This window comes from Nomascus leucogenys, chromosome X (genome assembly GCF_006542625.1).
Source record: "Nomascus leucogenys isolate Asia chromosome X, Asia_NLE_v1, whole genome shotgun sequence".
NCBI lineage: Eukaryota > Metazoa > Chordata > Mammalia > Primates > Hylobatidae > Nomascus > Nomascus leucogenys.
Window position 1 is genome coordinate 42,326,749 of NC_044406.1, and position 16,996 is coordinate 42,343,744.

The window sequence follows — 16,996 nt, forward strand, 5'->3', positions numbered from 1 at the left end:
GCATAAGGCACTGTGCCCAGCCCATTTTAGTAAATCAAATCCAACAATATATACAAAAGAAAATACATCAAGATGAATTTGAATTTATTCCAAGAATGCAAGAAAAACCATCTCAAGAGATGCAAAGAAAAGCATTTGACAAAATCCACCATCCATTCCTGATTAAAAAAAAACTCTCGGCCGGGCGCAGTGGCTCACGCCTGTAATCCCTGCACTTTGGGAGGCCAAGGCGGGTGGATCACCTGAGGTTAGGAGTTTGAGACCAGCCTGGCCAACATGATGAAACCCCGCCTCTACTAAAAATACAAAAAATTAGCTGGACGTGGTGGCGTGCACCTGTAATCCCAGCTATTCGGGAGGATGAGGCAGGAGAATTGCTTGAACCCGGGAGGTGGAGGTTGCAGTGAGCCTAGATCGCACCACTGCACTCCAGCCTGGGCAAGAAGAGCAAAACTCTGTCTCAGAAAAAAAACCAAAAACCAAAAACCAAAAAAACCTCTCAGAAAACTAGAAATGAAAGAAGGTAATATCTCCTCCATATGATAAAGAGCAGCTACAAATAACCTATAGTAATGTCAAACTCAATGGTGAAAGACTGCCTTTCCTCCTAACATTACAAACAGGCCAACATGTCCTTTTTTTTTTTTTTTTGAGATGGAGTCTCACCCTGTAGCCCAGACTGGAGTGCAGTGGCGCGATCTCAGCTCACTGCAACCTCTGCCTCCCGGGTTCAAGTGATTCTTCTGCCTCAGCCTCCCAAATAGCTGGGATTACAGGCGCCCGTGACCATGCCCAACTAATTTTGTAATTTTCTTAGTAGAGACGGGGTTTCACCATGTTGGTCAGGCTGGTCTCGAACTCCTGACCTCAGGTGATCCACCCACCTCAGCCTCCCAAAGTGCTGGGGTAACAGGCGTGAGCCACCGTGCCCGGCTCTTTTTTTTCTTTTTTTTCTTTTTTTCTTTTTGAGACAGGGTCTGGCTCTTGGCTAACTGCAACCTCCGTCTTCTGGGCTCAAGCATTCCTCCCACCTAAGCCTCCAGAGTAGCTGGGACTTAGACAGGCGCACGCAACAATGCCTTGCTAATTTTTGTATATTTTGTAGAGATGGGGTTTCACCATGTTGCCCAGGCTGGTTTCTAACTCCTGGCCTCAAGTGATCCACCTGCCTCAGCCTCCCAAAGTGCTGGGATTACTGGCGCGAGCCACTGCGCCCGGCTAATTGTATTTCTATAAACTAGCAATGACCCATAGGAAATTGAAACCTTAAAATAACATGTATGGGCTGGGCATGGTGGCTCACGCCTGTAATCCCAGTATTTTGGGAGGCCCAGGCGGATGGATCACTTGAGGTCGGGAGTTCGAGACCAGCCTGGCCAACATAGTGAAACCCCCATCTCCACTAAAAATGCAAAAATTAGGCCAGGAGCGGTGGCTGACACCTGTAAACACTTCGGGAGGCCAAGGTGGGTGGATCACCAGAGGTCAGGAGTTCAAGACCAGCCTGGCCAACATGGTGAAACCCCATCTCGCTTGAACCCCAGAGGAAGAGGTTGCAGTAAGCCAAGATGGCATCACTGCACTCTAGCCAAGGCAACAGAACAAAACTCCATCTCAAAAAAAAAAAAAAGGCCAAGTGCGGTGGCTCATGCCTGTAATCCTAGCACTTTGGGAGGCTGAGGTGGGAGGATCACGAGATCAGGAGTTGGAAACCAGCCTGGCCAATATGGTGAAACCCTGTCTCTACTAAAAATAAAAAATAACTAGCCCGGTATGGTGGTATGTGCCTGTAGTCCCAGCTACTTGGGAGGCAGAGGTGAGAGAATCGCTTGAACCTGGGAGGCAGAGGTTTCAGTGAGCCGAGATGGTGCCACTGCACTCTAGCCTGGGCAATAGAGGGAGACTCTGTCTCAAAAAACAAACAAACCAAAAATTAGCCGGGCGTGGGGGCATGTGCCTGTGGTCCCAGCTACTCAGGATGCTGAGGCAGGAGAATCCCTTGAATGTGGGAGGTGGAGGCTGCAGTGAGCCGAGATGGTGCCACTGTACTCCAGCCTGGGTGAGAGGGTGAGACTTTGTCTCAAAAAATAAAAGAAAAAAAAAAGAAAAGAAAAAAAAGAAAGAAATTAAATAATTCCTAAATGAATAGATACACCATGTTTATGAAGCAAGAGACTCAATATTATTAAGATACCAGTTCTCCTGGCATTGATCTATAGAATCAATGTAATCTCAGTCAAATCCCAGCGGACGTTTTTGTAGAATTGACAACCTGATTCTTTTTTCTTTCTTTTTTTTTTTTTGAGACAGAGTTTCGCTCTTGTTGCCCAGGCTGGAGTGCAGGCTCACTGCAACCTCTGCCTCCCAGGTTCAAGCAATTCTCCTGCCTCAGCCTCCTGAGTAGCTGGGATTACAGGCATGCACCACCATGCCCAGCTAATTTTGTATTTTTAGTAGAGACGGGGTTTCTCCATGTTGAGGCTGGTCTCGAACTCCTGACCTCAAGTCAGCATACCCAACCCATTGTTTACAGGCCTTTTTCTTTTTTTTTTTTTTTTTGAGACAGAGTCTTGCTCTGTCGTCCAGGCTGGCTGAAGTGCAGTGGCACGATCTCGGCTCACTGCAAGCTCCGCCTCCTGGGTTCACGCCATTCTCCTGCCTCAGCCTCCTGAGTAGCTGGGACTACAGGCGCCCGCCACCACGCCTGGCTAATTTTTTGTATTTTTTTTTAGTAGAGACGGGGTTTCACCATGTTGGCCAGGATGGTCTCCATCTCCTGACCTCATGATCCGCCCGCCTCGGCCTCCCAAAGTGCTGGGATTACAGGCGTGAGCCACCGTGCCAGGCCAACAACCTGATTCTAAAAGTCATATGGAAATGTAAAAAAACTAAAACAACTTTGAAAAACAAGAACAAATTTGGAGGACCTGCACTTCCTGACTTCATGACTTATTATAAAGCTACAATAATCAAAATATTGTGGTATTTGAATTGATTTTTGAAAAAAGTGCTAAGTGCAGAATGGATATTCTTTTCAACAAATAATGTTGGAACAATTGGATAGCCATGTGCCCTCAATTTCTTTTTTTCTTTCTTTTTTTGCGGAAATGGAGTCTCACTCTGTCGCCCAGGCTGGAGTGCAGTGGTGTGACTTCTGCTCACTGCAACCTCCACCTCCCGGGTTCAAGCAATTCTTGTGCCTCTGCCTCCTGACTAGCTGGGACTGCATTCGCATGCCACCATGCCCGGCTAATTTTTGTATTTTTAGTAGAGATGGGGTTTCGCCATGTTGGCCAGGCTGGTCTCCAACATCTGGCCTCAAGCAATCCACCTGCCTCGGCCTCCCAAAGTGCTGGTATTACAGAAATTTTAATACTCATTGCCTCATGGGGGAGAGGATTGACTGAGAACAGCTGGGAAAGAACTTTCTGGGGTGATGTAAACATTCTTTTTTTTTTTTTTTTTTGAGACAGAGTCTAGCTCTGTCGCCCAGGCTGGAGTGCAGTGGCGAGATCTCAGCTTACTGCAACCTCCACCTCCTGGGTTCAAGCGATTCTCCTGCCTCAGCCTCCTGAGTAGCTGGGATTACAGGCACCCACCAGAACGCCCAGCTAATTTTTGTATTTTTAGTAGAGACGGTGTTTCAGTGTGTTGGCCAGGCTAGTCTTGAATTCCTGACCTCGTAATCTGCCGGCCTCGGACTCCCAAAGTGCTGGGATTACAAGTGTGAGCCACCACGCCCTGCTGATGTAAACATTCTATATCGTGATAGGGGTAGGAGCTACTTGAGTGTATTTTTTTTTTTTTTTTTTTTTTTTTTGAGACGGAGTCTCGCTCTGTCGCCCAGGATGGAGTGCAGTGGTGCAATCTCGGCTCACTGCAAGCTCCGCCTCCTGGGTTCGTGCCATTCTCCTGCCTCAGCCTCTCCGAATAGCTGGGACTACAGGCGCCTGCCACCACGCCCGGCTAATTTTTTGTATTTTTTTAGTAGAGACGGGGTTTCACAGTGGTCTTGATCTCCTGACCTCGTGATCCGCCCGCCTCAGCCTCCCAAAGTGCTGGGATTACAAGCGTGAGCCACCGCGCCCGGCCTTTTTTTTTTTTTTTTTAGATACGGAGTCTCACTCTGTCGCCCAGGCTGGAGTGCAGTGGCGCGATCTCGGCTCACTGCAAGCTCCGCCTCCCGGGTTCACGCCATTCTCCTGCCTCAGCCTCCCAAGTAGCTGGGACTACAGGCACCCGCCACCACGCCCGGCTAATGTTTTGTATTTTTTTAGTACAGACGGGGTTTCACCATGTTAGCCAGGATGGTCTCGATCTGACCTCGTGATCCGCCAGCCTCAGCCTCCCAAAGTGCTGGGATTACAGGCACGAACCATCACACCCGGCCAAGTGTATTCTTTTATCAAGCTGCTGTGAATTTTGATTTGTGAATTTTACCACATGTAAATTTTACCTCAAAAATGCCTGTAAACAGGCTGGGCGCGGTGGCTCACGCCCGTAATCGCAGCACTTTGGGAGGCCAGCGCGGGCGGATCACGTGGTCAGGAGATCCAGACCATCCTGGCCAACATGGTGAAACCCCGTCTCCACTAAAAAAAATACAAAAAATTGAGGCCGGGTGCGGTGGCTCACGCTTGTAATCCCAGCACTTTGGGAGGCCGAGGCGGGCAAATCACGAAGTCAGCAGATCGAGACCACGGTGAAACCCCGTCTCTACTAAAAATACAAAAAAATTAGCCAGGCGTGGTGGCGGGCGCCTGTAGTCCCAGCTACTCGGGAGGCTGAGGCAGGAGAATGGCGTGAACCCAGGAGGCAGAGCTTGCAGTGAGCCCAGATCGCGCCACTGCACTCCAGCCAGCCTGGGCGACAGAGCAAGACTCTGTCTCAAAAAAAAAGAAAAAAAGAAAAAAAAGAAAAAGGCCTGTAAACAATGGGTTGGGTATGCTGGCTCCCACCTGCAATCTGGGCACTTTGGGAGGCTGAGACAGGAGGATTGCTTCAGGCCAGGAGTTGGAGACAACCCTGGGGAACATAGTAAGGTCCCTGTCTCTACTATATATATATGTGTGTGTATATATATGTATGTGTGTGTATATATATATATATGTATGTGTATATATAGTGTGTATATATATATATATATTTTTTTTTTTTTTTGAGAGTCTGGCTCTTGTGGCCCAGGCTGGAGTGCAATGGCGCAATCTTGGCTCACTGCAACTTCTGCCTCCTGGCTTCAAGCGATTCTCCTGCCTCAGCCTCCCGAGTAGCTGGGATTACAGGTGCCTGCCACCATGCCCAGCTAATTTTTGTATTTTAAGTAGAGATGGGGTTTCACCATGTTGGCCAGGCTGGTCTCGAACTCTTGACCTTAGGTGATCCGCCCACCTCAGCCTCCCAAAGTGCTGGGATTACAGGCGTGAGCCACCGCGCCCGGCCACAAAAAAGTATTTTTTAAAAATTAGCCAGGCGTAGTGGCATGTACCTATAGTCCCCACTACATAAGAGGCTAAGGTGGGAGGATCGCTTGAGCCCAAGAGTTTGAGGCTGCGGTTAGGTGTGATCACACCACTGCACTCCAGCCTGGGTGACAAACTGAGACCCTGTCTTAAAGAAAAAAAAAGGTCTGGGAGGCTGAAGCACGAGAATTGCTTGAACCCAGGAGGTGGAAGTTACAGTGAGCTGAGATCGTGCCACACTGCGCTCCACCCTGGGTGACAGAGCAACACGTTGTCTCAAAAAAAAAAAAAAATCTGTAAACAAATATTGTACTCTGGTAAGTAGATTTGCTTTTGTAGTGGTGTAGGTTAGGCAATTCTGAAAATTCCTTTGTGTAATCTAGGTTTGAGGAAACAAGTAATTAGGAATAATGGGAGTTAGATTACTTACTAAAAGAGTGACAAATATGGATGGGGAAAACAAAAGTTTACCCTGAAGTGTTGAATTGGAATTGGAGGTATCAGGATGATCTCATGGTTTTACATATAGTCAGAGAAAGAGAGTTATGTTATAAAGAGAACTAGTGTGCATGTCTGTGTATGTGTCCCCTGTCTGTTCACTGAGAGGGCCTAGAAACAGATATATCTCTAGCAATGAGCAATAAGCACATCTAGGGTACAGATTTGGTTTCATTTTCATTTTTCTGTTTTTCTTTTTTTTTTTTTTTGAGACGAAGTCTCGCTCTGTCACCCAGGCTGGAGTGCAGTGGTGCGATCCCAGCTCACTGCAACCTCTGTCCCCCAGATTCAAGCAATTCTTGTGTCTCAGCGTCCCGAGCAGCTGGGACTACAGGTGTGCGCCAGGGAGCCCGACTAATTTTTGTATCTTTAGTAGAGAGGGGGTTTCACCATGTTGCCCTGGCTGGTCTCAAACTCCTGGTCTCAAGTGATCCACCCACCTCAGCCTCCCAAAGTGTTGGGATTACAGGCGTGAGCCACCGCGCCTAACCGGTTTTTCCATTTTAAATTTTGTCTTGAAATAATTTCGGATTAATAGAGTAGTTGCAGCTGGCCTGGTGGCTCATGCCTGTAATTCTAGCACTTTGGGAGGCTGAGGCAGGCTGATTGCTTGAGCTCAGGAGTTCAAGACCAGCCTAGAAAATATGGCAAAAACCCATCTCTACAAAACATACAAAAATTAGTTGGGTGTGGTGGTGGGTGCATCTACAAAACATACAAAAATTAGTTGGGCATGGTGGTAGGTGCCCAGTTACTCAGGAGGCTGAGGTGGGAGGATCACTTGAGCCCAGGAGGTCGAGGCTGTAATGAGCCGTATTCGTGCAACTGCACTCTAGCCTGGGAGACTATAGAGTTGAGACCCTATCTCAAAAAAAAAAAAAAAAAAAAAGGCTGAAAGGCTGGATGCAGTGGCTCATGCCTGTAATCCCAGCACTTGGGAGACCGAGGCAGGTGGATCACCTGAGGTCGGGAGTTCAAGACCAGTCTGGCCAACGTGGCAAAACCTCATCTCTACTAAAAATTAAAAAAAAAATCTTTTTTAAATTAGCCAGGCTTGGTGGCAGGCACCTGTAATCCCAACTACTAGGGAGGCTGAGGCAGGAGAATCACTTGAACCCGGGAGGTGGAGGTTGCAGTGAGCCGAGATCACGCTATTGCACTCCATCCTGGGTGACAAGAGCAAAACTCCATCTCAAAAAAAAAAAAAAATTAGCCAGGCGTGGTGGTGCATGTCTGTAATCCCACTACTTGGGAGGCTGAGGCAGGAGAATCATTTGAACAGGGGAGGTGGAGGTTGCAATGAGAAGAGATCACACCATTGCACTCCAGCCTGGGCAACGGGAGCCAAACTCTGTCTCAAAAATAGATAAATTAATTAAAAGGCCAGGCACAGTGGATCACGCTTGTAATCCAAGCACTTTCGGAGGCTGAGGCAGGTGGATCACCTGAGGTCAGGAGTTCAAGACCAGCCTGACCAACATGGTGAAACCCCGTCTCTACTAAAAATACAAAACTTAGCCAGGCATGATGGTGCATGCCTGTAATCCCAGCTATTTGGGAGGCTGAGGCAAGAGAATTGCTTGAACCCAGGAGGCAGAGGTGGCAATGAGCCGAGATCTCACCACTGTACTCCAGACTGGGCAACATGAGCAAAACTCTGTCTCAGAAAAAAAAAAAAAAAAAAAAGTTGGCCGGGCCTGGTGGCTCATGCCTGTAATCCCAGCACTTTGGGAGGCCGAGGTAGGCAGATCACTTGAGGTCAGGAGTTTGAGACCATCGCCTGGCCAACATGGTGAAACCCCATCTCTATTTAAAATACAATAATTAGCCCAAGATGGTGGTGCGCACCTGTAATGCCAGCTACTCAGGAGACTGATGAAGGAAAATTGTTTGAACCCAGGAGGCGGAGGTTCCAGTGAGCTGAGGTTGCACCACTGCACTCCAGCCTGGGTGACAGAGTGAGACCCTGTCTCAAAAAAAAAAAAAAAAAAGACACAGGTGGGATCCAGGAAATCCATACACAGGCTTCTTTATGCTCTGTATCTCCCTTGAGCAAGAGACTGAAATCCAGAGGACCAGGCACAACCTTCCAAGAGTCGCCCTGTGGAGTCATACAAGACTCACTTAATTTCTCCAGCAATGAGTTGTGACAACATGTGCAAAGTGTTGTCTACTGGAGAAGCTCATTAGAGACTCAGTGGCCAAGGTTTTTTAGTGGGGACTGGTCACATAGGTACTCTCTACCTAGCACGTATCAGAATCCTAGACTCTGAGGGAATGCAGGTGTTCTGCATAAACCACATTGTTTCTACAAACAGTTTAGGCACAATGAACCACTCTCGTTTTTTGTTTTTTTTGTTTTTTGAGACAGAGTCTCGCTCTGTTGCCCATGCTGGAGTACAGTGGCACAATCTCTGCTGACTGCAACGTCCGCCTCCCGGGTTCAAGCAATTCTCCTGCCTCAGCTTCCCAAGTATCTGGGATTACAGGACACCGCAACGATGCCCAGCTAATTTTTGTATTTTTAGTAGAGACAGGGTTTCACCATGTTGGTCAGGCTGGTCTCGAACCCCTGACGTCAAGTGATCCACCTGCCTCGGCCTCCCAAAGTGCTGGGATTACAGGCGTGAGCCACTGCGCCCAGCCTCAATGAACAACTCATATCAGCGTAGCGAACTGTTTACTAGCCAAATTTGCAGATGCTAGTCAAGAGCTAACCTTGCAATCAGATCTTTCTAAGGATAATAGTCTCAGTCTCTTCTGTACAAAGACATTTAAGAGAAAGTCATTCTCGTTTTTTGTTTTTGTTTTTGTTTTTGTTTTTTTTGAGTCAAAGTCTCGCTCTGCCACCCAGGCTGGAGTGCAGTGTTGCGATCTTGGCTCACTTCAACATCCGCCTCCTGGGTTCATGCAATTCTCCTGCCTCAGCCTCCCAAGTAGCTGGGATTACAGGCACCTGCCACCACGCCCGGCTAAATTTTTGTATTTTTGGTAGAGACAGGTTTCGCCATGTTGGCCAGGCTGGTCTCAAACTCCTGACTGCAAGTGATCTTTGTTTTTTATGACATTGATGTCTTGATGAGTTCTTTGGTTGGGGTTTGCCTAATAGCTTCTCATGATTCGATTCAGATTATGAATTTTTGGCAGAAATACCACAGAAGTGATTTGTGTCTTTCTCAGTGCATTTTGTCGGAAAGCACATAATACCAATTTGTCCCTGTCCTGGTGATGCTAAAGGTGACTAGGTTAAGGTAGTGTTCTCCATTATAAAGTTAACCTAATCCTTGTTATAATTAAAAAGTAAGCCTGGGCAACATAGTGAGATCTCGTCTCTGCAAAAAATTTAAAAATTAGCCCTCTGGGCCAGGTGCGGTGGCTCACACCTGTAATTCCAGCACTTTGGGAGGCCGAGGCGGGGCGATCACCTGAGGTCAGGTCAGGGGTTCAAGACCAGCCTGACAAACATAGTGAAACCCCGTCTCTACTCAAAATACAAAAAATTAGCTGGGCATGGTGGCAGGCGCCTGTAATCCCAGCTACTCAGGAGGCTGAGGCAGGAGAATCGCTTGAACCCACCACACCTGGCTAATTTTTGTATTTTTAGTAGAGACCGGGTTTCACCATGTTGGTCAGGCTGGTCTTGAACCCCTGACCTCAGGTGATCCGACTGCCTCGGCCTACCAAAGTGCTGGGATTACAGGCGTGAGCCACAGCACCTGGCCTATTTTTTGCTTTTTTTAAAAACAGAGAGTCTCGCTCTGTCGCCCAGGCTGGAGTGCAGTGGCCCGACCTCGGCTCACTGCAACCTCTGCCTTCCAGGTTCAAGCGATTCTCCTTCTTCAGCCTTCCGAGTAGCTGAGATTACAGGCACCTGCCACCATGCCCAGCTAATTTTTGTATTTTTAGTAGAGACGGGGTTTCACCATGTTGGCCAGGCTGGTCTTGAACTTCTGACCTCAATTTATCCACCTACCTCGGCCTCCCAAACTGCTGGGATTACAGGCGTGAGCCACTGCGCCTGGCCAATGATGCTTGCCTAAAACAATTATTACAGTAGTAGTTGCCAAATAGTTATTTTCTAATTCCATCATTCCTTGTACATTTATTAGTTGGCATTCCTCTGTGAGGAAGAATTTTCCCTTCGCCTCCATTTATTTATTTAGATCACTTTGGTCTCCTATATTCTTTTTTAATTCAAATTCTTTCAATGTGTGGTTAAAACAAGATGTTCCAGGCTAATCTTGCACTTTCCTTGCCCCAGCCCTGCAATCAGCTATTTCTCTAAGGGGCCCTGGTTCCTGTTAGTGGAAAATGGTAATTAGGCAAGAGAAATCAATTATAGCCAATGTGACTGATTGGAAAAGAATAAAGATATCCCTATTTTCAGATGATATGATTTTGTACCTGGTAAACCCTAGAGAATCAATGATAAAACACTCTAACAATAAAAGTATTCAGTAAAATGGAAGGATATAAAATTAACATAGAGAAATCAATGGCTTTTGTATATATCAACAATAACCAGTGAGAGGATATAAAGACGCATAGTGGCTCACATGTGTAGTCTCAGCTACTTGGGAAGTTGAAATGGGAGGATCGCTTGAGCCCAGGAGTTCAGTGTGCGATGATCATGCCTATAAATAGCCAGTGCAGTCCAGCTGGGGCAACATAGTGAGATCCCGTCTCTACCAAAGAAAAAAAAGAGATACAATGATAGAGAAAACCTCATTTACAATAGCATCCACAGCATCAAAGAAAATAATTAGGAAGAACTCTAACAAGAAATGTGAAAAAAAATCTATGTGTGGAACACTTTAAAATGCATCTGTCAAAACCTGTTGATCTTTACGATACAAAAAAAGTTTGTCAATATATGCAAAATTAAAAAAAAAGCAACCAGGAGGTCAGGGGATCCAGTATGGAATGGGGACTGTGACAACATAATTTATATGTTACAAATGTAGGCAAGGGCCGGGCACGGTGGCTCACGCCTGTAATCCCAGCACTTTGGGAGGCTGAGGTGGGCAGATCCCTTGCGGCCAGGAGTTTGAGACCAACCTGGCCAACATGGTGAAACCTGTCTCTACCAAAAACACAAAAATTAGACGGGCATGGTGTCACGTGCCCGTAATCCCAGCAACTCGGGAGGCTGAGGTAGGAGAATTGCTAGAACCTGGGAGGCAGAGGTTGCAGTGAGCCAATATTGGGCCACTGAACTCCAGAGCGAGACTCCGTCTCAAAAAATCACACACATCCAAAAAAAAAAAAACAAAAACAAAAGTAGGCCTGGTGTGGTGGCTCACGCCTGAAATCCTAGCACTTTGGAAGGCAGATGTGGGTGGATCACTTGAGCCCAGGAGTTTGAGACCAGCCTGGGCAACATAGTAAGACTTGGTTTCTACAAAAAATTAAAAAAAAAATTAGCTGGGCGTGGTAGCCTGTGCCTGTAGTCCCAGCTACTCGGGGGGCTGAGGTAGGAGGATTGGTTGAGCCCAGAAGGTCGAGGCTGAAGTGAGCTGAGAGTGCACCACTGCACTCCAGTCTGGATGACAGCGAGACCCTGTCTCAAAAAAAAAAAAGAAAAGACAAAGGCCATGTGTGGTAGCTTAGCTCACGTCTTTAATCCCAGCACTTTGGGAGGCTGAGGCGGGTGGATCACCTGAGGTCAGGAGATCGAGACCAGGCTGGCCAACATGGTGAAACCCTGTTTCTACTAAAAATACAAACGTGGTGGTGGGTGCCTGTAATCCCAACTACTCGGGAGGCTGAGGCAGGAGAATCGCTTGAACCCGGGAGGCAGAGGTTGTGGTGAGCCAAGATCGCGCCATTGCACTCCAGCCTGGGCGACAAGAGCAAAACTCCGTCCACTCCCACCCAAAAAAGTTGTTAATATTCCTAACATACAAAGAGGCCAGGTGCGGTTGCGCACACCTGTAACCCCAGCACTTTGAGAGGCGGAGGCGGGAGGATAACTTGAGGTCAGGAGTTTGAGACCAACCTGGCCAACATGGTGAAACCCCATCTCTACTAAAAATACAAAAATTAGCTGGGCATGATGATGGGTGCCCGTAGTCCCAACTACTTGGGAGGCTGAGGCAGGAGAATCTCTTGAACCCGAGAGGCAGAGATTGCAGTGAGCCGAGATTGCGCCACTGCACTCCAACCTGGGCAACAGAGGGAGACTCCGTCTCAAAAGAAAAATAATAATTAAAGTAAAAAAAAATAAGAACAGATATTAAAATGGTTCTTGGTGGCATATATCTGTAGTCACAGCTACTTGGGGGGCTGAGGTGCGAGAATTGCTTGAGCCCAGGAAGTCAAGGCAGCAGTGAGCCCTGATTGTGCCACTACACTCCTGCGTGGGCGATAGAGCAAGACCCTGTCTCAAAATAAAATAAAATAAAAATAAAATAAAATAAAATAAAATAAAAATAAAAAAAGTTTGGGCACGGTGGCTCATGCCTGTAATCCCAGCACTTTGGGAGGCCGAGGCAGGTGGATCACCTGAGGTCAGGAGTTCAAGACCAGCCTGACCAATGTGGTAAAACCCTGTCTCTACTAAAAATACAAAAATTAGTCGGGCATGGTGGTAGGCGCCTGTAATCCCAGCTACTTGGGAGGCTGAGGCAGGAGAATTGCTTGAACCTGGGAGGCTGAGGTTGCAGTGAGCTGAGATCACACCAATGCACTCCAGCCTGGGCAACAAGAGTGAAACTCTGTCTCAAAAAAATAAATAAATAAAAATAAAAAATAAAATAAAATGGACCTTAAACATAGGACAAGGTGGTGAATCTCACTCATAATAAGAGGAACACAAATTAAAACTACACTAAGAGAATGGATAAACAAATTGTGGTATAGTCATACTATGGATTTTGTTTTGTTTTGTTTTGTTTTTGAGGCAGAGTTTTCCCCTCTATCACTAAGGCTGGAGTGCAGTGGCACGATCTCGGCTCACTGCACCCTCCACCTCTTGGGTTCAAGCGATTCTCATGCCTCAGCCTCCTGAGTAGCTGGGATTACAGGCGTGTACCACCACTCCTAGCTAATTTTTGTATTTTTAGTAGAGATATGGTTTCACCATGCTGGCCAGGCTGGTCTTGCACTCCTGACCTCAGGTGATCCACCTGCCTCGGCCCCCCAAAGTGCTGGGATTATAGGCGTGAGCCACTGAGCCCACCTGGCCCATACTATGGAATTTTACTAATCAATAAAAAGAAAAAAAGATATTTATACACAAAACAACTTGGATGAATCCCAAAAGGATTATGGTGAGTGAAAGAAGCCAGACAGAAAAGGATACATCCTGTCTCACTCTATTTGCATGAAACTCTGCAAGAGAAATGTAATCCAGTAACAGGAAGCCAATCATTGGTTACCTGGGATAGAGGGTGGGGTTTGGGATAAGGTATAAAGGAATCAATGTTCCCTATCTTGCTTGTGATGGTGGTTACAAGGTTGTATACATTAGACAAAGCTCACTAAATTGTACCCTTAAAATGGGTGCATTTATATATATAGACAGATCAATAGCGTTATCTTTCAATAAAGTTAATTAAATCAAGAAAGGAAACAAAGAGTCCTGGCTGGAAATCTTTTCTTTTTCTTTCTTTCGTTTTTCTCTTTTTTTCTTGGAGACAGAGTCTCGCTGTATCCCCCAGGCTGGAGTGTAGTGGTGCGATCTCGACTCACCGCAACCTCTGCCTGGCGAGTTCAAGCGATTCTCGTGCCTCAGCCTTCCGAGTAGCTGGGATTACAGGCGTCCACCACCACGCCCGGCCAATTTTTGTGTTTTTAGTAGAGACGGGGTTTCGCCATTTTGGCCAGGTTGGTCTCGAACTCCTGACCGCAAGTGAACCGCCCGCCTTGGCCTCCCAAAGTGCTGGGATTACAGGCGTGAGCCACTGCGCCCGGCCCTGCTGGAAATATTTTTCCACAGCAGGGAAATCATTAACTTCTATGAAAATAAGATGAAGGCTGGGCACGGTGGCTCACTCCTGTAATCCCAGCACTTTGGGAGGCCGAGGCGGGCGGACCACCTGAGGTCGGGAGTTCGAGACCAGCCTGACCAATATGGAGAAACCCCATCTCTACTAAAAAAAAAAAAAAAATAGCCAGGCGTAGTGGCGGGCGCCTGTAATCCCAGCTACTCGGGAGGCTGAGGCAGGAGAATCGCTTGAACTCGCCAAGCGGAGGTTGCTGTGATCGGATATCGTGCCATTGCACTCCAGCCTGGGCAGCAAAAGTGAAACTCCGTCTCTCAAACAACAACAACAACAACCAGAAAGAAAGACAAAAGAAGAAGAAAAAAACTACACTGAGATACCATTTCTTACTCTCAGATCGGTGAGGGTTATAGTGAATTCTTTTTTTTTTTTTTTTTTTTTTTTTTTTTTTTTTTGCGACGGAGTCTCGCTCTGTCGCCCAGGCTGGAGTGCAGTGGCGCAATCTCGGCTCACTGCAAGCTCCGCCTCCCGGGTTCAAGCCATTCTCCTGCCTCAGCCTCTCCGAGTAGCTGGGACTACAGGCGCCCGCCACCACGCCCGGCTAATTTTTTGTATTTTTTCGTAGAGACGGGGTTTCACCGTGGTCTCGATCTCCTGACCTCGTGATCCGCCCGCCTCGGCCTCCCAAAGTGCTGGGATTACAAGCGTGAGCCACCGCGCCCGGCTTGGTTATAGTGAATTCTAATAATTGAATGAGCCTGGTGTTTCACCACCCTGGTTTGTTTTTGTTTTTGTTTTGTTTTAATGTAGCTTTTTCGTTTGATTCACTGTCACTCTTTCCACTCTGCTATTTTTATTGGTGGCTAAGTCCTTTACCTAACGTGACGTGCAGTATCATGATAACAAAATAAGTGTCAAACCTTAAAAAAAAAAAAAAAGGCCAAAGGCTTTACAAGAGGTGGGATTCCCCTTTGGGGTCTCCCGGAGGAGGGCGGGAACAAGACCAGAGCGAAGCTTCCGCTTTCATTTCTATGGTTATTAAGTTACCCATTCTCATTAAAGGAGTACCGCGGAAGGGTGATTTTCTGTCGGCAAAGACTTCCCTAGCGACGAGTCCACCCATGAAACGGGGATGTAATAATGTCGTATCACAATGGGTGGCCTAGAAGAGCCCAAAAGCCAATCAGATGACTCACATTCGGGTAGAACGTTGTATTACAGTTCACCTGACCTGTCGGTTTCGTTCTCTTCTCTGCGTCTCCAAAATGCTGCCCTTCTGATTTAGGTTCTACCCCCTCCATTCCTGGCCAGTGGTTTGGTCCGACCTTAATACTGCCAGGAGGCGCGAGCTGCGTCTGCGCAGAAAGCTGGCGGGGGGGGTGGGGGGAGGAACATGGCGCAAGCTCTGTCTGAGGAGGAGTTTCAGCGGATGCAGGTGCCGCTCGCGGTGGGAAAGACCACCCGGCTAGGCGACCCGGGGCGGGGTAGAGAGAGGTCGTGCTATCAGCTCTGAGAAGGGGTTGGTTGGGATGGACCCTGAGTTTATGGGGTGGGTCTGGAGAAGGGAAACTGAGGCTCAGAGTGGTAAGACTATTGGATTCCGAGATACTCTGCGGCTTTGAAGGTTGGACTCTGTTAGCATTGTGGGCGGGGGAGAGCGCCCTTAAGTAGGCGGTACCTTACTCAGACCTGGAGGGGACGAGACTTTTGGGCCCGTGCAGGGCACAACGTCGGCGGGTGATGATAATGGGCTTTGAGGGAAGGAGATCCTGAGGAGGCGAAACCATTTTGTCTGGAGAAGAAGGAAGCGGGTGTTGGGTCGTTTGCGTCATGGTGGTGGGAGCCCTTGAGAGGGCAGAACCATTAGCGGGTGGGAGGTGGTAAGTTTTGGGGAGATACCACTGTGCCCGGGGATTGGGGAAAGACCCCAGATGTTGTCATTGTTCCTGGGAGGTGGAGATCCTGTGCCATTGGTGGTTGGTAGTGCATCCTAAGAGGGGGCGGCACCATTGGATGATTAAGGGTGATCCCATTAGGCTTGGGGTGAAGAAGGCCATGAATGGGTAATACCATTAATCCCATTAACTGGGGGGAGGACCAGAGGAGGTAAAAGATTGATACCTTGGACTACAAGGAGGAAAGATCACTGGGTTTTGGGGAGGTACCCCCACTTGATTCTTTTGGGGGGACTCTGAGATGCAATGAAAGGCCATAGCATTGCACTATGAATGGGCCCTTGTTGAGAGGGTTCCTCACTGGGGGGCTCTGAACAGGGTCCTGCATGGGGAGGGGAGGAACTCTGAGGGAGGACAGGTAATCCAATTGGTCCTTGAATGAGGGAAACCGGCTGTCCCTGTGTGAGGGACACTGAGAATGGAAGGGCGAGTTGATTAACCCATGAATGGGGAAGACCACTGTCATCTGAAGGGGATTCTAAGTGAGTAAGAGTCATCCAACTGGCCTACCCAAGGCCTTGTAGAGGCCTACCCTGAAGGGTGTAGGGCCATTCCCATTGGACCATGACTGGGGAGATCTTGAGGGGAGTGGGAGTACCCTTGAATGAGGAACATTGATCCCACTGGGCCATGAATGAGGGAGAACTACTGGGCTTTGTTGGGGGGCAAGTCTCAGGGGGTACAGAGGATATTCCAATTGGACCAGTACTTGGAGAGACAGATCACTGGGTCCTGGGGAGGACAGGAGCAGGAAAGATTCTGTGAAGGCCAAGCCCTCTGACCTTGAGCAGACTACCAGAGAGTAGCGAGTGGAGGCTGGTGGCGTGGGAGGGAGGGAAAAGTCCTGGTAGACGAAGGAACAGTAAGTTCCTTAATGGGAAGGAACCGGCCTTGCTGGGTGGAACCAGCCTCAGGGTCCTATAGGGCTGGTAGGGAGGAGGATGCTTAATTCTTTTTTTTTTTTTTTTTGAGACAGAGTCTCTCTCTGTCACCCAGGCTATAGTGTGCAGTGGCACGATCTCAGCTCACTGCAACCTCCACCTCCCAGGTTCAAGCGATTCTCCTATCTCAGCTTCCCTAGTAGCTGGGATTACAGGTGCGTACCACCACGCCCAGCTAATTTTTGTATTTTTAGTAG

General features: G+C 47.9%; 1 protein-coding gene across 2 annotated transcripts in view; it reads left to right on the forward strand.

The window, feature by feature from the left end:
* Positions 1-15,266: 15,266 nt before the first annotated feature.
* Positions 15,267-16,996, forward strand: part of GRIPAP1 (GRIP1 associated protein 1) — a 28,756-nt gene continuing 27,026 nt past the window's right edge. For both annotated transcript variants that reach the window (XM_030807005.1, XM_030807006.1), the window contains exon 1: positions 15,267-15,338. In XM_030807005.1, the coding sequence (XP_030662865.1) occupies positions 15,297-15,338 (42 nt within the window). In that variant the 5' untranslated portion in view covers positions 15,267-15,296. The remainder of the gene's footprint in view (positions 15,339-16,996) is intronic.